Source organism: Electrophorus electricus, chromosome 20 (genome assembly GCF_013358815.1).
Source record: "Electrophorus electricus isolate fEleEle1 chromosome 20, fEleEle1.pri, whole genome shotgun sequence".
Classification (NCBI taxonomy): Eukaryota; Metazoa; Chordata; class Actinopteri; order Gymnotiformes; family Gymnotidae; genus Electrophorus; species Electrophorus electricus.
The window spans coordinates 3,741,718-3,763,379 of record NC_049554.1 but is presented as its reverse complement, the minus strand read 5'-3'; the positions used below and the strand labels follow the sequence as shown (position 1 = coordinate 3,763,379).

At 42.0% G+C, this 21,662-nt stretch overlaps 2 protein-coding genes across 3 annotated transcripts; both read left to right on the top strand.

The window, feature by feature from the left end:
- The first annotated feature begins 656 nt into the window (after positions 1–656).
- On the top strand, positions 657–10,857 carry sypl2a (synaptophysin-like 2a). Of its 2 annotated transcripts, XM_027012474.2 has the most exons (6): positions 657–843; positions 1,093–1,167; positions 5,667–5,782; positions 7,072–7,273; positions 8,494–8,667; positions 8,854–10,857. In XM_027012474.2, the coding sequence occupies exons 1-6, from the start codon at positions 829–831 to the stop codon at positions 8,974–8,976; spliced, it is 705 nt and encodes a 234-aa protein (XP_026868275.2). In that variant the 5' UTR covers positions 657–828; the 3' UTR covers positions 8,977–10,857. The 2 variants fall into 2 exon arrangements, with proteins under 2 accessions (XP_026868275.2, XP_026868276.2); XM_027012475.2 differs by lacking the exon at positions 657–843 and having other exon boundaries at positions 1,087–1,167.
- An 853-nt stretch (positions 10,858–11,710) lies between these two features.
- On the top strand, positions 11,711–21,494 carry atxn7l2a (ataxin 7-like 2a). Its single transcript, XM_027012428.2, has 10 exons — positions 11,711–11,840; positions 13,170–13,238; positions 13,752–14,088; positions 14,410–14,657; positions 15,163–15,245; positions 16,391–16,602; positions 18,548–18,734; positions 18,940–19,061; positions 19,553–20,420; positions 21,146–21,494. The coding sequence occupies exons 1-10, from the start codon at positions 11,711–11,713 to the stop codon at positions 21,161–21,163; spliced, it is 2,274 nt and encodes a 757-aa protein (XP_026868229.2). The 3' UTR covers positions 21,164–21,494.
- The last annotated feature ends 168 nt before the right edge of the window (positions 21,495–21,662 follow it).

Sequence of the window (21,662 nt, the reverse complement as noted above, 5' to 3'; positions counted from 1 at the left end):
AATACCAACTTACATGTTTGGTATTTTTCCTTCATGCTTTGCAAATCTTTGTAGGATATGGAGTAAAAAAAACCTGACAGATGTTTTTTTTTTTAATGAACCATTGGTACTGAAGTTCTTAAATAAGTAATCCAGACAAAATTGAAATCCAGCTAGTTACATTCGCGACAATTACACTGGTTAAGGTACTTAACTTGTAATTGGAAGGTTACTGGTTCAAGCCCCACCACTGCCAAGTTGCCACTGTTGGGCCCCTGAGCAAGGCCCTTAACCCTCAACTGCTCAAGTTGTACTTAGTCATAATTGTAAATCGCTTTTGTAAAAAAGCGCTAGCTAAGTGCCGTAAATGCAATGTAAATGGTTGTGTTAGATCTACGAACAAAATGCATAATATTTCAACTATCGCATAGACGAAATGAACCGACTAAATGAACATGGCTTACTTGTTTAAAGCTTATACTCTTTTTGAAATTCTCAATCACTCATTCCTATTTGGGAAATTCATTAATTCACTCGCACAATTAAAAAATGCATTTTATAATTCTTATATTTCCAACCATATGATATCCTAACAGTGGCGATATTTGCACCTTAAAACCGTCGAACTAGTCCAGCATGTTTGTGCGCATGCGCCTTTGAAATACACGGGTCATGTGTCCAGCTCAGAAAGTTTGACAAGTTTATCCGCCTCAATCTTCCGTCTTTTGAGCGCCGATTAATTTATGGTCAAGAATTGGTCTTGTTTGTTTTCCACAAATAACAAAAGAAAATTGGCCTGTTGACCTAAGAGTAAAGTTATCCATCTGCGGTTAGACAAACATTGAAGCCATGGACATTGTTCGGGTAATTTAGATAGCTCTCACTAACTAGGCTAGCTAGTTAGCTGATTACCAGCTAGGTTACCTTGGTAGCTAACGCTAGCTATGTAATTTTAATGAGTTTAGCCAGCTATTATAACTTTACTACAGCCGATTTAACACTTTCTGAGATTCCAAACAAGCCAGCAACTTCAGGTTTATTAACTAGACTTTGCTAGGGTTAGCTAAATACTAAAAGTCTTCAACTTTGCGTGTATTTTGTTTTTCCATGCAGAAACTAATGTCGGGCTTCAGACTTGATTTAGGACCCGTCAAGGAGCCTTTGGGATTTATCCGAGTGCTAGAGTGGGTGAGTTGCTTACATTTGACTAAACATTTGACTTACAGTTGCCGTTCAGCTGAGTCATTTAGTGCAGTCGATTTGATTAAAATATAACGACGTTGGCTAGTTAAATCGGTTGAAAGTTCTGTAGCAGGCTGCACGGTTGCAATGCATAGTAAAAGAAGTTGACCAAAGTAGTAAAAATGTCGGTATTTACTTATAAGTTTTCATTAGTATAAGCTGGACTTTATAACATGCTGTTTTACTAGCGCATATGTTATTTCGACAATACAGGCAACACCCCTTTTAAACTTTTTGAATGTACTGTTGATCGAATCTGTTATGGTAAAACAGTTTAATGGATAAGTTATCTAACTTAGCAGTTTGTTCATATGTGTGATTGAATGATAATGTCAACCGTTTTTTAATGTACTTGAGTTGTATGGACACGCAGTAACTGCATTGCAAATTTTAGAAGCCACGCTATTCACATCTACGCCCCTTTAGAAACGGATCTACATTCGCCATTGCGTTTATCCATTTACATTTTCACAGATCCACCACCATTACAGTAACCATACGATCTTGAGAATCTGAGTTTTTCAAACCCATCCGCTGTGCGAATAGATCTTAACACTTTTTAAACAAATACATTGTTGGATCATTTATCTTTGACCACCAACATATTTTTTTCAAATATTTATAAATATAAATACGATTTCTTTTAGATGCAACAAAAGACGTGTTTATACTGTAAATAATGTACACTGGTTTCGAAGCATTTGAGTGTTCAACCGTCCACCTGAACTCGTAGTAGAAATGGCGCAACCGTAATTTCCACCTCGTTTACTAACGGGAAAAATAGATTGAAGTTTGAACCCACTCATGTTTGGAATAAAAATATAATATGCAGGATACAGTCGACGTGATACGAGGGAATTTCAGAAGATGGTAAGATGGTCCATATCCTACCAACTGCATGTGCCAGTGCAGTAGTCCTAATTAGCAGGTGTGTTTCAGGCAGGGACATTTTTTAAAGGACTGCTGTGTGTCTGTAGAAATTAATGTTGGATCTGGGATAAAAACCTACTCCCCTTCCATCTGAACTCCAAAACTACAGCTTCTTTTTAAATACTCCTAGGAAAGCGAAGGTAATTGTCATAGAAACAAGGATCATAGTGCAGTGGTTTTTTTTTTTTTTTTTTTTTCTTGTTTGTCTAAGGTGGGACTGCATGGAAGGGGGTTGGGAAGGGTAATATCTCCTCAGGTTAGAGTACAAAGTGAAACCTGCTTTGCAGGGGGAGTAGCCAGCTACCGGGAAATATGTCGTGCCCAGTGTAAGCCAATAACATCGTTTCCCTGTAGTGTGTTAGTCAGGATGCGATGTTTGGTTTTTGCCCACAAGGTGCTTTCCCTCATGATTATGTGCTGAACAAAAAGAAAAATCCCTTTGAATAGACACGGCTATTAACTTAATGGTTTTTTTTTGTTGTTGTTGAGGGTCCTTTTTCTTTGTTCAGCAATTGTGTATGTGCTAGCATGTGTGGATTCCAGCCTCTCCTAGACTTCAGTTTGTGTTTTCTCACTGTTGCTATGCTGTATTTCTTTTTCCATTTTAACATTATAGCAGTAATAGTAATCACATGGTTAGCGTAAGACTTTGGATGTTTAAAATGCAATTCAGGGAGCTTTATAATGAGGTTAAAACAAAAGCATAACATTAAATTGGCTGAACAGGAAAGAAACAAAGCATCAGGTCATTCAAAGGAGTTGGTGTAAATGAATGAACAAATCAGGCAGTGTGTACTAAATGAATCAAACTTAGCCACTCTTCTAGGATCCCTCTTGCAGTGGGTAGGCGTGCATACCACCGTGAATGTGGCAGGGGTTGAATCACGTGTCTGTTGTGGGTACCAGGCCTCTTCTGTTGACCTGTTGCTTTGCCATCGGTCGGAGTGGGCACACAACAAAGTATGGGCACTGTGCACCTTCCAGACCAGGGGGGGTGCATGTTTGTCTATGTGTGTAACAGCCAATGTTGGAAGATAACTAATTCACATTTACTATGTACACTTTATCTACTGTACATAAAGATGGTGTCAGTTTAGGCAGTTCAAGGGAGAAATTTAATTCACAAGATGAACTAAATCAGACTGTCAGTGAACTTCAGCTGATCAACACAGACTGAAATTTCATTGAAGTACAACTGTGATTTAAAAGCAAGTAAGCATTTTAGTAAGATTTTGTTGTGTTTGGAAAATCTATAGACAAAGAACTGTTACTTTTCCTTGAACACACAAGGTCGCTTATATGTTTTACTCTGCACTCCCTAATCGTGTCATATAGGTCACTGCCACACCCTCACATTTCTTGAAGTCCAGTATTCAGTACAGCAGTGTACAGTCTCATTGCAGCTGTTTTAGCTTTGGCTTGTGGATTCCCATTTCGGGTCTAAGAGGAAACAAAACTGACCAGCAGAGTCACGCAGTTCACAGGCCCTTTCGAAAAGACACCTTTTGAATTTTTGTTTTCATACTTTTACTGTCTAAACTCTTTTGTGAAATGTAAACCGTTGCAGTCTAATCCATAAATTCCACATTGGACTGCATTTTAGGCAGATAGTCAGAAGTTAAATGAATAAGGCCAGGTAGACCAAATCTGATTTGGGCGATGCAGTCTACAATGAAAAAGCAAAAGGAGCCCATGACAGCAGTAGAATGCAAAGCCATGCTGTTAACATGCGGCTCTCGGACTTGTTTCATCGTCCCCTTCTCCTCAACCTGTGTTGTCTGGCCTTTAAATAGGGACTGTGAAAGTCTTAATGTTTTCGTAGTACAGTTTAATCTGTATGCTATGTGGCTGGGGAAGGAAAGATCCTTTGCTAATGCGGCTGGCTGCCAAATGCACAGAACTATTTTTGGAGTTGTTTTTGAGGGGGCCATAATCATTACCTTAAAAGCCAGCATGACGATTTGATGACACCACAAAGAAAACTGTGAAATCCTGACAGAGTCAGAGATTTGCAGTCGAAGAATCATAAATTGGAATAAAGTCGTTTTTAACGCAATATTCATCTTTAATGCAATAAAAACATTATTTACGATGAAGAAGCACCCTGAAAACATTTGAGCGTAACAGAATTTCAGCGTGAAATTCAGTTGTTTTTCCGCTCATCCTCGTTTCATTTCCTTCACTTCACACTATAGTTTTTTGTTTACTTGTTGTTTGAGAGCATCCAGGTGTCTTGCTCACATAACTATTGGTCTTTCATTGAATTTAGATGTTAAAAAGAAAAGAAAATTGTCTACGGACCCAATGCAGAAAGAGAAGTTTTACACATAACACAGATCACCTGGTTATGTTCGCACACCTTTTGCTTCTTATACATGGTTCAGTCTAGCACTATGGCCAAAATGTTAGCTTGCAGACTGGAATAGTGAGGATGAAATTCCAACTGGGTGATGAAAGACAGCCTAGAAAGGAATCCTTTCTCTCAGTAGTCACTGCGCAAGGTTTGTTTACCATAGACCCCCCCCCCCCCCCCCTACACACACACACACACACACACACACACACACACACACACACACACACACACACACACACACAGACAGACACACACCTACACCTCTGTCCTTTATCACCACATGGCTTCTGCCCCTGATTTTGCCTATTGAAGGGTTCCCTTACTTAGTTCAGAGCTGACTGGAGATCAGCCTTTACTTGCCCGAAAGCAGTGCAACACCAAATCTGGGCCGATGGCTGGTACTGGTCTCAGAACACGCCGCACAGCGTCCTTCCTGTGAGGAAATGTATCGTTTCAGGAGCAGGAAATGGTGATCACGCGGGTTTGGAAGCGATGACTGTCAGACGGAGAGAAATGGAGAGTGAGGGAGAAAAATGGAGGGACCGAGTAAGGGAGGCCTGCTAGAACAAAACCTTGGTCAGAAATAAAAGCTGATGATTTCCATTAGAAGCAGAAGGGTGAATGAATGTGAAGGCTTTTTTTTTTTTTTTTTTTTAAGCAAAAACAAACTATTCTGCCCTCTTTAGTATGCCAATATGAATTCATCATTATTTCCAAAACATATGTGGTTTTTATGTTTGCTAAATAGTTGGAAGAGACTGAATATACCAGTAAAACAGTATTTATCAGCATCTGAGATCATTTATAGTTCAGTTTGTTTTTTGTATATTTACTAAAAATGAATTATGTTCCAAGAATCAGGAAGGGAAAGAATGTATAAATAAATAAGATGATTGTATAATAGGAGCAATCATCTGCTTGATAATATGCAGTTTTTTAAACCAACATTGTGACGCCACGGATTGTTCTTTACTGGATCTCTATGATTGGTCCAAATCTCTTTTTTATTTAAACATTATTTAAAAAAGGAGTTGGTGAAATAGTTTGTCAGTGTTCCAAAAATACTGATGATGCCCAATATTGTCAGAAAAGCGTACTGTGATAGAATTTCTCATGGAAATTAAACCATAAGGTCGTGTCCATATTTTTGATTTTTCAGCTCTTCACCATCTTTGCCTTTGCGACCACTGGTGGCTACACCGGGTTCACCACCATCGCCACAGCCTGCGTAGATCCTGCATCCAATGTCACTGCAAAATTTGGCTATCCTTTCAGGCAAGTAACCTACCAGTCTGAATGACTTGCATACAGGTTTATGCACACTGTTCCTGTTGTTAATTGTTGTCATCATAGTTAATTGTTGGAGTCGTTATAGTATTAACAGTGGGGCTAAAAAATAATATTCTCATGCACTTTGCAGTTTTGAAAATACAATGAATACAGCCCAAAATGATCTACAGTAATATACTGTCTAATTTCCCACAGCACCTATTATGCCACAGAGCAGGGGGTCCAGTTCATATGCCTTGCACATGTTCCTGTATATGATGCTTGGTTGTGTCTCCAGTGTTTGCTTTCCCTGCAAGCATCTTGCATTCTACTGTCAGGTGCTGTGTTATTTCAGGCTCCTTGGAACAGTTTACACCTTGGGTCTTGTCTGGTATGATGCACTCCTGCGTCAACCGACCTAGTGCTTCGTGCTCGTTGTGCTGCCATGATTAGTGCCACTGGTAGCATCATCTCATGTCTGCCACCTCTATCTGTTGGTGGTATGTTCCATGGGGAGGCACATTCTTCCATGGCATCTCCAAACATTTTCCTGTTTCTGCATCATGGTTCCAGTATGATCAGAGAGTCCTGTGTCACATGGTTGAACAGATGGAACAAGGTGCTAGCAACAGTAAGGTCATGGGTTTGATTTCCAGGGAGCACACGTACTGTCTATTATGTCATATATATCTAAGTTGCTCTGAATAAGATACTCTATTAAATGTGTATGCTTGTAGCTGTCCTCCACGTATGTTGTATATTCAGTTCCCTTGGTCCTGATCACAGCCAACCACATTTCTCCAGCCTGAATAACATTCCACTGTCCTTGCTGTAGATCCTGGTCAGGTATATCAGTGAGTCAATGACACATACCATCTTGGTGTACAGCTCGATGTCATGTATGTACAGGAGGTGGCTGACTGCAGTTACACTCCTGCATCTGTATCCGTACCCACTTTTATTGATGAGCTGTGATGAGGGTTAAATCCTGTTTCTTCACACTCACGATTTCTTCCAGAAGTCTGGGAGTTTGAGTGTGCGGCTTACTACATTTGCTGCTGCGTAATATTCCAACTATGGAATGACATTGTCGTTCCTGACATCTGTTGGAGCCACTCCTTCAGCTTAGAGGTCAAAGCCCCAAGTGCCCCCATCTCTGCTGGGTTATGTTCAGTTATGGTATTTACATTGGTAATATTTGCTGCCCTTTCTTCCTATGTCAACTTTATTTTGGATCTGCCAAATGAAATGAATGTTCTTGTAATAAATGTTGTTTTACCTCCCCTCTTTATTAGGCTTATGAGTCACCCATTTAACATACCAAACTGCAACACCAGCCTACCCTCAAACACCTCCTACCTGATGGGTGACTTCTCCTCCTCCGCCGAGTTCTTCGTGTGCGTGGGAGTCTTCAGCTTCTTGTACTGCACCTTCACCCTGGTTCTGTATCTAGGCTACCAGCATGTTTACAGAGAAACCAGCCGAGGGCCCATCATTGTGAGTGAGCAGGCCTGTTCTGTGGTTCCCGTAGAGATGTGCTGTAGGCCTGGCACCTTTTGAAGCAGCATTTTGTGTTGACCAATGTTTGTTTTTGTTTAGATATTTTTTATGCTTATTATGTAATTAATGTAGTTTTCTCATTTAAGGTACATTCACATGTCCCTTTTTTCCACACCTCATAAAACATGCACATTGTTGCCATAACCACTCTGCAGTTTAGGTAGCGAGCTAGCTAGATGTGAGTCTCAGATGTGCATCGACATTTAACCGTGATGAGTAGAATTCTGCTTGCCTTAATACCTGCGATTTGACATGTCATACCTTTAGCTTCTAATACGCTCTAAGAAACAAATATTTTTTTACCTGCTGCTCTGTGAAACTGCTGGATTTATAGGCAGCCAATTCTCACAGTCAAAATTGTGTATACTCTTGATAAAGATCAATATTAAACATGTACTGAAAATATCCTGGCACAAATTCAATCAATACAGAGACATTTTTGTCAAGTCTTACCCTGCAAGCTTTGAATAATATGGCTAACCCACTATCAGATGTGTTTTAATGGAACTACTGAGTATCTCCATAGTCATATAACACTGCTGATGGAGAGCTACCTTCCTGCAGGACTTGGGTCCGTTACTAAGCTCACCCGGCTGTAGTATTCAGATTCCTCTGAATCTTCAGGGCTGGACTCAATGTCCTTAGGCAAAGTATAAAGAAATAAAAACTCAGTTTTGTCCTCATTTTAGATGCAGAATTATAGTAAAATCTGTCATTTGTACCTAAATGAAAAACAGCAGTACATGTAGTGCTCAATAGTACCCTACGTTGTCCACTACATGCAAAAATGATAAGCACGTTATCTCACTTGAATGCTCAGAAGCGCAGATTACTGACTTGGCTGTGGTGGTGGTGGCCTTTTGGCTACACCAAAAACCTGGAGATGCTGCAGTTAATGTCCATGCACTCCAGACACTTTACACCATCCAGGTCAATGTTAAGTAAGGGAAAAGCTTTTATCTCATATTGCATGACCCAGGGGCATCGTATTACAGCAGATCTCTCTCTCAAACCCATTGCTGTGCAGATATATGCAGCTGTGTGTCTTCACAATTGACACCTGTAACTCAGACATGCAGTGTTCATATGGACAGTGTGCAGAAGTGAGACGTGGGACCTCGTCTTGTCTGGCTCACCCCATGTTGTCGTCTTTCCAGGACCTGGTGGTGACTGGCGCCTTCGCCTTTCTGTGGCTTGTATCATCCTCCGCCTGGGCAAAAGGTTTGAACGACGTGAAGTCCGCCACCAGTCCAGAGACTCTGATAGACTACTGCCATCCACGTTGTACTATCAAGACTCACCCTGCCATGGGACGCCTCAATGCCTCAGTGGTAAGGCCAACACCACCCTTATGTGTCTTTTTTTTTTTCATACCATTAAATGCATTAAATGGGCATTGTTTAAGTTAAAGGACATTATAAAACAAACATGTATTCTGCTTTTATTGTATTTTTATGAGGATTTCCTTCAGTAGCAGTATTCTAATTAAACTATACATTTCTATTCCCCTGCTTTAGATTTTTGGATTCCTGAATCTTATCTTGTGGGCCGGTAACTGTTGGTTCATCTATAAGGAGACTCCATTCCACAAGCCTGTTCAGCCACCTCCCAATGTAGAGGAAGGAGGTCCAAGCTCCTAATTGGACAAGGCAGACTCCTCCCTCTCCTTTTAACCAATCAAAACCTAGGTGTGCCACTGTTGGTTCTCATCGTGTCACCCTAATGCAAAGTTACGTTTGACAGGCAAAGGCTTTGACACACAACCAAAAGGTCCAGCTGTACGCAGTGGAATACACTACCTTCATATGTACCAAGATAAATGCTCATTATTGGATGTTTCAGTTTGTTTTATTTTTCTCTTCATTATACGTACGTCTGTCTTTGTTGCATTGTCTACAGCAAGTGTTTTCATTCAGGTCCCATACTGCAAATCCAGGGGGGTGTCAATCTCTTGGAATACAGCTGCAAACTTGGCTTGCACTCTTACTAATTTTTTTTTCTTTTCTTTCCCTTCACTGTTGGTGGAGATTTTGTATTTTCACAGTTAGTGGTTATATGTATGTGTGCCTCTATTCTCCTCAGTTGGGGAAAATCAGCAGGCTAATCGACCGTCTGTTTGAGTGTGCTCACCTTTCCCATATGACAGAGCAAAGTCAAAATGCATTTCAGTTGCTCCTGCTCTCACTCTTCAAGTATTGTATACACTAACTACCTTCATCTCCTTTTGCACTGATATGGCATCTCCCGCCTCCCTACAAACACTAAGTGCTTGTGTAGATGTTTCAAGCTATTTATTTTTATAGGAAAGTGCCTTGATCATTGACATCTGTTATCTCAGTGCCTTTCTCATTGCAGTTTGGCTTACAGTGAATCTGGCTGTAGGTTGACTTATGATGAATTTATTTTTATGAGAAAGTACCTTGATTATTAACATCTGGTATCTCATTGCTTTTCTCAAGGAAGGTTATGTTGAATCTTTTTAAGTCACTCACTGACAAATCATACTTGTCTTTCATATTTGCTCCAGGTTTTATATATTTTGCTAGACATTGCATAATTGTATTACATCATAATATACTTTTCCAGTACCCTGGGTAAAATTCCTAGTTGCCTGTTTCTTAGTGTAACAGTTTGGATTTAACTGTGTGTGAACCATTTAACACTCATTTTTTTCAGGCACTTCAGATCATATATCTGACCTTTATTTATAGAAAGGCACAAGCCACATTTTCTGATATTTTCATTAAGCAATCTGATTTTTACTGATGGTGGTGTTCACCTGCGTGATTTCAAAGTCTTAGTCCTCTAGATCATTATTTTGATTAATTTTTCTGCTCATAAAAAAAAAACACTATAGGGACTGTATCACTTAGAGCAGGTTTTTATATAATTATAAATTGTAACAATTGATATCAAATAACTACTGTAGTTAATTTATAATTTCTATTTTGATCATGATATGCAAATGATCGTCTTTATATGATTGTAGTAAATAGCATGAAAGACCTCCACAAGTCCAACTGTCTTTGAGGTTGTTTTTTTTTATTATTACTGATTAATATTACGCTTTGTTCCTTTTATTTTTGTTTAAGTTATTGTTTTACTTTCACAGTATATACCTTATAATGGCCCTAACCTGTCTGGTAATGTGTTTGCCAAGTTAAAATTTCCTTAATTAAAGTGTCCCAAATACTAGCCCCCTTAGAAGTCTTATTTCAGCAGTAGCTGAGGGAAACACAATTACCACCCTAAATGATTTGCCACAGCCTGTTTCAAACTGGAGACATTTTGAGAAACCTGTTCTCTTCTGTAAAAAAAAAAAAAAAAAAAAAAAAAAAAAAAAATTATATATATATATATAAAATATATATAATTTTACGTTTTTTCAATTGGGAGTGGTGAGAGTGCATTGCTGTTGCGTTTTGTATCTTTTTCTTTTGTTGATAAGATCCGAAGAAAACAATATTAACCACGTTTGTTTGCAACTTCTGTATGTGAAGTATTAAATGAGGAGCGCTTCATTTCTGTGTGACGTCCGTTTCTGTTAATTTGCTAACCACTAGGTGGTGTTATCGAAGCATTAAGAAAAACCTTTGCTTCCCATACTAGGGCTACCCACTATGGCTCATGAACATTTATTACCCTTTACAATTTGTCCTTAATATTCAGAACTTTCGTGGGGCGGCCACTCATTAGCTGGTAAATTTTACTCTCCCTTTTACGCTCTTCTAGGTGGTAGTTCCGAGGCGAGCACCTTTTTCTAGACACATTTGTACAAGAGATGCTTGATGTGCATTTTAAAAGCTTTGCAAAAAACTTGACGGAATAGCTGAGATGGCTTAAACCAGCAGGAAAAGTGAGGGATTTAATCTCCACCCACGTGGAATAGTCCTAACTCTTGTCTTTAAATTATCTGATTAACTTTTATCTGATATGCTTTTGTGAAACGAATGAAATTGAATGACTGCTTGTACATTTGGCTGCCTGTAAATTTGGCTTGTACCCTGGACTAGAATTTGATATTATTTAAGAAACTCAGTGTAAACTAATTTATCTGGGACTCTAGGCTATTTTTTAAAAACTCCAGAGTAGCTCAATGGAAGAGGGCTGCATTAAAATTTTAGAATAGCACCTTCAAATAAACCGGATGGGCGAAATGAGCCAGGGTTTGGTGCTGTTTTCTTTCCAGCATATTTGAATGGCACACTAACAAAATACCTTTGGTACAGACATTTCATAACCGTCTATCTCCTTCTCTCACGCCACCACTCACTAAATATCCGCTCTTCTGCCCGCACCCAGTGGCCGCGCACGCAGGTACTCGTTTTGTTCGCGGGAACGCGTAATGTGACGTAAGCTGCTTGCCGCGCAGTGATGATGGCGGTGCGTGAACGCGCAGTTAAAGTAATGGCTGCTCTGGAACGGCGGGTGCCTTGTCTCGATGATTTCGTTGGCCAAAGCTGGAGCGTTTGGATAGAAAGGACCAGTTTGATACCTTTGGATGGTGAGTGATCGTGTTATTGCTCGTTTTTTTCGACATCCAGTTAAAAAGTCATTCGGATGTGGTTTATTTTCGTGGAAAGGCACGGCATCCCTGACCATGTTACCCAAACAAAGAACCTGCTGGGTCCTAGCGCTGGCCGGTTGCAGTGGCTCACTCAGGTCCTCCTAGTGCATACTTCATCTCTGGAGAAGGTTGCCAGAGCCTACTTCAGACTTTTAAAGTCGTAAACGAATTGCGGTTTTTAAATGCTCGAAATAACTCGGCGTGGAGTAGAACAACTCATTGAACAAAGTCATGCTTTCGCATCATTTAGTTTTGGAAACCTGACGGGTGTATATAGTCGAACAACTTTCTACACGGCTACTTGGGGAGTAGCAACTGTGCTAATGTAGCCGGCTAGCGCTGGCTAGGTTGGAGCCTAGCTGTGCTTCGCTTCGCTTAGCTTAGCTTAGCTTAGCTTACTTTAGCTAGCGGGCTGTGCTAGACAGACGCCGGTGATGGAGGAGGAGTTTGATGTTATCGCATGTAGCCATCACGAAGCGATCTGGAAAAGGCTCGTTTGCGAAACAGCGGGCACCGCTCGCACCCTCTGTTGTACCGTCGGGTATTTTTTCGTAGGGTCACTGCATGTTGGGGAGGGTTTCGATAAACGTATTTTCCTTGTGAAAGCAGTCGGTTGTCAGTGCCGTAGCCCGCTGCTAGCTAATAGAAAATGTGTTCCGTGTTCGTATTGTCTGGCGCCTCTCCAAATGTTGGAAACGCTCCTCGGTTTGGTTTTAGGGGCGCGATGTCCCTCCCACCCCTTGACACCTCAATTGCACCAGTTAACACAACATATAGCAATAAAGGTGCGCATGTTTTAATTCGCCCCACCCAAAAGGAAGATGTGCCGTTCAAGGTTCTCAAACAGTCCCTTCTCCTTTCACGGCGTTCACAAATTATAATTAGCCTGAAATTCGACTTTCGTTGGACAGGACACACCTACATTATACTCTTGACTAACTTGCTGGTAGTCCATCTTTAATTCTTAGAGATCTGCGGTTGTCCTTTTTGCATTGATGGGGCTCTTCTCGAACCAACACACATGCCCAAAGTATTCATTTGAGATCTTTAGTTAATATGCAGAATGTAAAGTACCCCTCTTTCCACACATGCACACATACATACTTATAATTAATGTGTTGTACTTCTAAACATTAGTATAACTTTATAATTAGTGTGCTGTACTTTAGTGTTCTGACCCACCTACATCATGAAGTTTCCTTCATGCTTGGGTTTGTGCTTTCTAGCAGATAGGTCACAGACTCATTCAAAGCTTTTCTCTTCTAGGGTCAGATGGGGATGATTGCAGCAAAAATGGCAAAAAAACAACGGAAACCATGACTTTAAGGAAGGAAGGTATATCTCACCCAATCTGGATTTACATTTGTCACTAATGCTTTGCATGTACCTTCGACATGTCTACCAGTTCCATTATTTTTGCTGTATATGCTCATACATTCCATTCCATAGTCTAAATATCAAGGAGAATTTTCTCATGTAAAAGAGATATGACCTTTGTAGTGTATCCATGTGACCTAGTGCAATGTGGTTGTCCTGTTTTTGTGAGATGAATTGGTGAATAGATCTGGGTCTTGAGGGAGAAGAAGGTGTGTGTGGGTGTGGGTGCATAACCTCTTCTGTGACTGACTTGAACAGAACTGAGTCTGTGTGTGTGTGTGTGTGTGGCCCCCTCTGTTTTGTATAGAAGATTTTTTATTCAAGCAGTTTCTAAAGTTTGAGCGTCTTGTTACATGCTCATTTGTCTCACTCACTGCATTTTTTTGCATTTAATCTGAATCTTTCCATTGCCACGTTATTTGATCCTATAGAATGTTAGGTACACTCTCCTCCTTCCAATTCCTGTTCCAGACATGTCCATCTTTGGCCACTGTCCCGGGCACGATGATTTCTTCCTGGTTGTGTGTAGCCACTGTGGTCAGGTGGTGAAGCCGCAGGCCTTTGAGAAGCACTGTGAAAGAAGGCACGGGTCTGTGGGCAAGCTCTATGCACACCTGCGTTCCACCCCGCCCACCGCCCAGCAGCGGACACACCCCCGCCACGCACTCCCCACGCCCACTCCGGGCCACGGGACGGCCTCCTGGAGTGGCAGGAGCCCGAGCGGGAGTGGGCCCCAGCGACCAGCAGCCCAGTCGCCCCCTACACCCCCTCAGTACAGACATACCAAGACACCCAAGGATGGAGTTCGGTAAGGCTGTTGGGGTTCTTAATGAAGCAGTGTACTGTTGTACCATTGCTCAAGTCTCTTTTTGCTGACTGGCTTACTGGAAACAGCTTAACATGAGTGTCGGCTAAGTTAGATGATCAGTCTGATTCTCTAAGATGCGGGAAAGTGATTTGTAAAATGCTATTCTAGGGCTGAGTTTAATCTGTGCCTGGAAATGGCTCCTGAGCTTCACTTAATTCTTTATTGCACTTAAATATTATATTTATATTAATGAGCTTTAGCTCTTGACATGATCTTGTCTTATTCGTGTTTGTGTTTTCATTGATGCATTTCTCTTTGCAGCCTCTTGCCTCTGGAAAAGACCTCAGGCTCTGGGCATTCTGAGTCCTCCATCTTCAAGCAACCTCCACTCTTGGAGCCCCCTCGAAGCTCCCCTCCACCCAGCCTCAGAGACCCACCCTGGCCTCATGGAGGCCCCTCACCCAACCGGCCTACCCCGACTGAAAGACCTCAGTCCCAGAGAGGGGAGGCTGGCTCTGCCCCTGTCACTCCTGGGCATGTCCGGGGGACCAGGCCCTATAAGATGTCAAGTAAGCCCTTGTGGAGAATCTCTAGACACTTTGGCTTGTCGTTATTGTTACTGTTTATGCGTAACCTGTCATGATGTTGTGCTAACCTTTTTATATGAAATCAGGTTTGCTTATGTTTTTCACACGAGCACAACTTTAGGGTGCAGTCCATAGGGGTTCTTCAAAATCGAAAAAAAAAATGGAAACATGATTTTAAGATGGCAGACTGTTTATTATTTTGAACAAGATCTAATAGATTTGCTGCTTTTTTTAAATGCTATAATGCATTTTGGGCAGCTGTGTTCGAGCAGCTCATGAACTTTCTAAACTTTAAATCAAGAACATGCATATGCTGTTAACCTTTTGTTTGAGTGGTTGTATGGGTAGCCTGTGGTATTTTTTCCCCCTTTTTGTCTTCTGAAACCTCCATTTTGCCTTTTTTTAAATTAGTGTTCATTTAATGCTACTCATGGTTAATGTGGTTGTTTTCCTTTACAAACGGCTTGCAACCATTCTCTTTCAACAGAAAAAGAATGTGACCTGGATAAACACTGTGGTGTGTTGGATCCAGAGAGGAAGAAAGTTTGTACTCGGCTGTTAACCTGCAATGTAAGCTTGCCTTTCCGTTTTGCGTTGTTACTAAGACTTATAATGCAGTACTTCAGCTACGTTAATCATCGTGAACTGAGTTAGCTTTATAGCCCAGGCTAGATGCTAGACGCTAAGCTTTGTTTGCATTTATTTTCTCTGTGCTGTATTTTATTCCTGTAAAGATACTGTTGGTCCAAATTCATATTTTCTTGTGAATGTTTAATGACATTAAAATAGCATGTAATGCTAACAAGGGGATTATTAGTCTTTTTGTCAGCTTTATGGTCCAACCACACCTAGCCATGATGCTTGCCCTCGTTTGAAAACGGCAGCTGTCTGAAAGTGTTCAAGACCTCAACCCCAAATTCTTGTTTCATACACTCAAACCATTTGTTTCTTAATGCAGTCTGTGAGATGGGGTTGTTTCTGCTGTGGCAGGGATTATTTTCTCACCATGGGTACTAGCCTAGATAATTGTTCTATTCGTTGTGCAAACTTTAATATATGGTGAAAGCAGACTTGCTTCTGCCATAGAAGGCTGAGGGGATGCTATATGGACATGACATACAGGAAATGGGGAGGGAATTACAGGAAAAGACCCTCTTTTGTGTAGCACTTATGCACCAAAGGAAGGAGAAAAGAAAAATCATGCTGTAGTTTAAAATAAATGGGGGGGGATCTATTTGTTTTAATTTTAAAGCAGGCTATCAGTTAGGTAATATGTTTGTGGACCCTTAATTGGTTGATTTTGCACATACTAAAATCCTGTATATCATAACCAACATAAGAAAAACACATTACTAATACTTTCCCTGTGATTGGTAAACGGATCATGTTGCACATATGTTGCAATAATTGTTTACCTGGTGCGGTGCAGGCTTCTTTGCTTTGTGTCATTGTCATGGTGGGTGTGTGTAAGTGCGTGTGAATACATGTTTTCAACCAATGTGGTTCTAAAGCTTACGAAGTTTATAGTAAGTGGATTTGTTGTGCACATTCTAGTATGAATTTATTGGTTTACAAAGTAGTTACATTCATGAGTAAGATCTAGTCTTTCCACTTCCTTAAAACTGAGTAGTCTTAGTTTTTCATTGCATTGCCCCCACACTGATTAACATGACCTAAAACCCAGTTCACATTCACCCCACCCTCTTTCCCCTCAGATCCACTCCATTCACCAGCGGCGGAAGGTTATGGGCAGAAGTAAGAACTTCGACCAGCTGGTGGCAGAGCTGAAGATGGGCTCGAAGAGTCGTGAGCGTGTGGCACCTGCCCATGAAAGCGCAGCCCCCCAGACACCCAGCCCTGAAGGCCCCAGAGAGCCTGCCCCCTCCCCACACTGCAGAAGACCCCTGACCAACTCGCCAGCTTTCAGGTCAGAGCCTGTCTCACAAGATACTTCATCCAGATTCTGGCAACAAATTTATTTTTTTTCCCTCTGGTTAGAAATCTGCATCCCTCTGGTACCTCCACCTGTGCTTGTGCCTTAAACTAGTCCTTAAGTGGGACTGCTAGTCTGGGTGCAGTTATGTCCCGTTTTTTTAAGTGAATGCTTTTTGGAAAGTATGAAACTGTGGTAGTGACAATACATGTACATACAGTTGTGTGCAAAATAATAGCAGTCTAACCACTAATGTATTTAATTACTGATTTTGGAAGAAAAGATAATACAACAGGGGGGAGATTCATGGCTAGGTGTAGCCGAGTAATGGGCAACCAATAGAATTAAGTCATGACATGCACACTGCTAATTGGGTGTAATCGACTCATTTAATGAAAGGGGTGTGTTCAAATTAATAGCAGTGTGGAGTTCAGTAAGTGAGGTCATTAATTCTATGAAGAAACAGGTAGTTGTTATTTCCCTTATTTAAAGAAGGAGGGCAACAAATGTCGTAATTGTTGGTTTTAGCCCTTGCTCAGTGAGTAAAATGGGTCAATCCAGACGTTGTACCGAAGGAGAGAGAACTTTGATCAAGAAGTTGATTGGAGAGGGGAAAACATAAAGAAGTGCAGAAAATGACTGGCTGCTCAGCTAAAATGATCTCGGATGCTTTAAAATGGCAAGCAAAACCCGACACACGTGGTAGGAAAAGAAATACTACCATCTGCGTAGATCATAGAATAACAAGAATGGCAAAGAAGCATCCAATGATCAGCTCCAGGGAAATCAAAGAAGATCTTCAGTTACCTGTGAGTACTGCAACAATCAGAAGACACCTACGTGAAGCCAAACTATTTGCAAGAAGCCCTCGTAAAGGACCACTGCTGAAAAAAAGACGTGTTGAAAAGGTTACAGTTTGCCAAAGAAGGCCTTGACTGGCCTAACGAGAAGTGGTGCAGCGTTCTATGGACAGATGAGAACAAGATTGTTCTTATTGGGTCTAAAGGCCACAGCCAGTTTGTGAGACGACCCATACACACTGAATTCAAGCCCCATTACACTGTGAAGACTGTAAAACATGGAGGTGCAAGCATAATGGTTTGGGGATGTTTCTCATACTTTGGAGTTGGACCCATTTATCGCATACCAGGCACCATGGACCAGTTTGAATATATCAAAATACTGGAAGAGGTCATGATGCCTTATGCTGAAGAAGAAATGTCCTTGAAATGGGTGTTTCAGCAGGACAATGACCCCAAGCACACCAGTAAGCGGGCAACATCCTGGTTCCAGACCAACAAGATTGATGTTATGAAATGGCCAGCCCAATGCGATTGAAAATTTGTGGAGTGACGTCGAAAAATATTGTAAAGTTTCTAAATGAAAGTGAAGACACTGCTATTTTTTTTTAACAGCCCATTATTCTTTTTTTCTTCCTTTTCAGTTTAAAAATTGATATTTCGTTCATGTTTTCATTTGGAATTGAATGTGCAGTGCTCCCAGTGCCTTTGTGTATATGGAAATAAATGCTATTATGAGGATTGAGCTTTTTCTCAGTTGTTTTAAACACACTACTATTATTTTGCACATAACTGTACATCAGTCCAATTACTGTACATCGATAGATGAGAAACTAGTGAGTGTTTTAAGTTGTTTCCCTGTTTTGTGCGTAAAACCTGAATATTTACTGCTAGCCTGCATTTATTGTTACGTAGAAGTATAGATTCTCAATTAGAAATATTGTCATCTAACTGAAAGTCAAAAACCACTAACCATTAAATTGTGGCCTTCTACACTAGAAACACATATTATCGTGGAGAACCTTATGGTTTACACTGGTACAGAGATTTGTTAGACATTTGTTCTCCTTGATAAATACAATTGTCTGTGTGACTTTGTGTGTCTGACTGATGTGCATATATGCCTGCGCTCCCAACAGGACGCGCACGTTATCTGAAAGCGGCACCGAGGACGAGAGGGCTGTCCGAGAGGACGGAGGCGGCAGTGGCGTGCGAGCGGCCTCGCCCCTCGCTCAGGCCCGGATTTCCAGTGATGAGAGCGAGGGCGAGGGCACCGACGAACCCGCCGATTGGCACTCCACTCCCTGGCACCCCAAACCACTTGCGGTAAGCTCAGTCTTCGTGGATCAAGCTGACTTCATGCAGGGGTTATAATGCAGTGTGCTTAACTGAGATGGTATATTTAAAAAGTCTGCTGACTGTTTCATATGGAAGATGAAACGTGACTTGAAGCTCAAAGTTTTTGCTGTAGGTGCGGAAGTGAACCATGAGTTGATTGCTGTGTGTTCAGTTAATTGCATTTCTGTTCCAGTTCTGTACGTTTGGCAGTTGTGCTCTGGGTCATGGGGTCTTCACATTTGACCGACGACTGCACCATCTGCGGTCGGCTGTCAGTGCCATGGTGGAGAGCCACCTCAGTGCCCACCTGTGGAAGTAAGGACCTCGTTTATTCTACACGGCCTCGTTTCGTTCTGTTGGCTAGTTTATGTAAAATAGTTTGCATAGTAAAATTTAATCAAAATGTTTGCATAAAAAATATGTTAAATACTTGATGCAGGAGGGGGATTTTTTTTTAGGGGGGTTGTTCAATTAACTCTGAATCCTGCAAGGATCCATAGTAGAATGCTTTTACTGACTTCATGATTATGAATAACTTTGTTTTTAATCTTCACTTTAAGTCTAGTTCACTGATCATTTGTCATTTCCCATGTATTAAGATGTTGGGTCTTGTGTTTTAGGCACTTTTACTGTGACTGGCCATTCCTAAAGCCTAATCCACTTTAACTGATTAGGAACCATTACCTGAACCACAGATTTTCTAACCTGACAACTTTCCATCTCTGTTTGAGAGATATTTGTGGCACCCTGTGACTGTATTTCAGTGAAATTTGTTTGTTTATTTACTTTTTAATTGTTTTGCCTAGGAAAATACCTCAAGCATCAGATCCCCAATCCCAAAGTCCCTCAACTAAGCCTTCAGCCATTCCTGCATCCCCTTCCTCTACTTTCCATCATTCCAAGCCAAGGGCAGGAAATTACAACGCCACCACCCTCAAGACTTCCCCATACTCTTCCCTCCAGGGACCAGGCAAGGAACCCCACCCACAGAGTTCCTCCACCAGCAGGATCTACGGTCAGTCCGACAAGCCGGCGGGCAGCCAGCCGGCCGGTCATTCCAGGCTTGGCCGTGCGGCCAGCCAGCCGAGCCCCGGTCGACCAAGGAACCCAGTTGGCAGACCCAGCAAGCAGCAGCTGCGCCTCAGGGAAGCGGAGAAGGCCGCCGCCGCAGCCTCTCTGCGGAAGCGTAAGACGTCTCTCAGTGAGACGGACGCCATCAGCCCGGACAGGAACTGTCTGAGCCCAGACCGGGCCCGGACGCTCGGGTTCAACAAATCAGCTCCAGCTCCCACCCCGGCACCGCCACAGTCTCACGGACAGACCAACGGCTCGCTCTCCCCAGGGCACAAGCCCCCGAGGCTGCAGCTGGGGCCGGCGTCTGCCGACGCTGCTCACGGCCCCTCTCCGTGGCCGTTTAAGCGGACTCACCCAACGGGTCATGCCTCTCCCCCTGACCCAGGCACGCACGGGCGAGGGGGAAACTCAGGACACCACAGCAGGGTTCCCAGCTACGAGCACAGAGGACTGGCAAAGAAACGCAAGAGCAGTGACTCGTCACCTCCCCACAAACCCCACCGGCTACCCACACCTCCGCACTCTGGATTCTATCCCTGGAAAGAGAGCAAAGGGCCCGGTTTGCCTGTAGGAGGGGAGAAGAAGGCAAGCGCACCCAAGGTGAGTGGGGAAAAGAGGAGGAAATGACCCTGCTGCTAGACATCTTGCCCTGGGAAATTTAACTGTGCACTTTGAGCTGCGGTTTATGCATAATATGTATCATGCAAATAATGGTTGCATTTGCTATTTAGATGCACTACAATATAGATTAATTTTGTCAAATTTCTCTTGAGTACATTTATCCTTGAAGCAGCTCCGTTCCTGTGCGTGGATAGAGGGGTCCTCTTCCAGCTCACCAAGCCAGATTTTTATGCACACACTTGAAATGAAAACAAGCCCAAGGGTAGCTCATGAGCTATGACTCCATTTGTGCAAGTACAGAGTTTGGATCCCATCACTGGGAATCTGGAATTCCCAGCAAGGCCATTGGCATCTGTGACAGTGGATGGGTGGAAAGGGCAGAAAAGTTCCCACGTTGTTTGTTCAGACTTGCTTTTAGATCTTCACCTGTTGTGCAAAAAAAGGAGACCAACATCTGGGTGGGAAAAGATTTAATGATGCACTGATGAGCTTGTCTGTGTACATACAACCCATTTTCTCCTGGACTCGGGCAGTCACCTTAACTTACGTATAAACCTGTTTTTTGACCTTTTGGGGCAAAATGTAGTTAGCTGATAGTAATTGGATTTGAGGCTTAAGTTAGGATAATGATGAAATATCTCAGGTAACTTTTTGAAGAGCCAGGTAGAAGTGCATTCATGTACTGTCTCTGGTTCTCTTAACAGCCAAAACTACATCGCTGAGCAGGCCAGCCTTCCAAGCCAATAACTAGGAGCCCTGCAAAGTGTACGGACTTTGGATACAAGACTCCAGGTGTGTGTGTGTGTGTGTGTGTGTGTGTGTGTGTGTGTGGCTAGTTGACTGGTTGTATGTGAGATTGGCAGAGTCTGGATGTGTGCGTGTGTATGAGGGTGGCTTTTTGTATGCCAATACATGAATGTCTGTGTGGGAGAGTATGACAGAAGATGGGGGAGTGAATTTCTCCGTGAATTCAGAAATACCTCACAATCTACTGGATATGCTGCTATATAAATGTTGATTTATAAAATGAATTAAAATATTCTTTATACTTGACACTTTGGGTTACGTGTTTTTTCTCTCCCCCCCCCCCCCCCCCCCCCCCATAATCTTCCTGTTATGTCCTGAAAAACTTTTTAAATGATACGAAACAATAACAGCCACTCCTTTTTCTACCTTAAAAGAATTACAAGCATTTTTGCAATGCAAACCAGATGCGCTTCT

Bases quoted from the DNA above. Each gene is read 5' to 3' on its own strand.
- sypl2a (XM_027012474.2), top strand. The intron at 5,783-7,071 runs GCAAGTAACCTA...CCTCTTTATTAG, and splicing joins AAATTTGGCTATCCTTTCAG to GCTTATGAGTCACCCATTTA. The intron at 7,274-8,493 runs GTGAGTGAGCAG...TCGTCTTTCCAG, and splicing joins CCAGCCGAGGGCCCATCATT to GACCTGGTGGTGACTGGCGC.
- atxn7l2a (XM_027012428.2), top strand. From the start codon at position 11,711: ATGATGGCGGTGCGTGAACGCGCAGTTAAAGTAATGGCTGCTCTGGAA. The intron at 11,841-13,169 runs GTGAGTGATCGT...TTTCTCTTCTAG, and splicing joins CAGTTTGATACCTTTGGATG to GGTCAGATGGGGATGATTGC. The intron at 14,658-15,162 runs GTAAGCCCTTGT...CTCTTTCAACAG, and splicing joins CAGGCCCTATAAGATGTCAA to AAAAAGAATGTGACCTGGAT.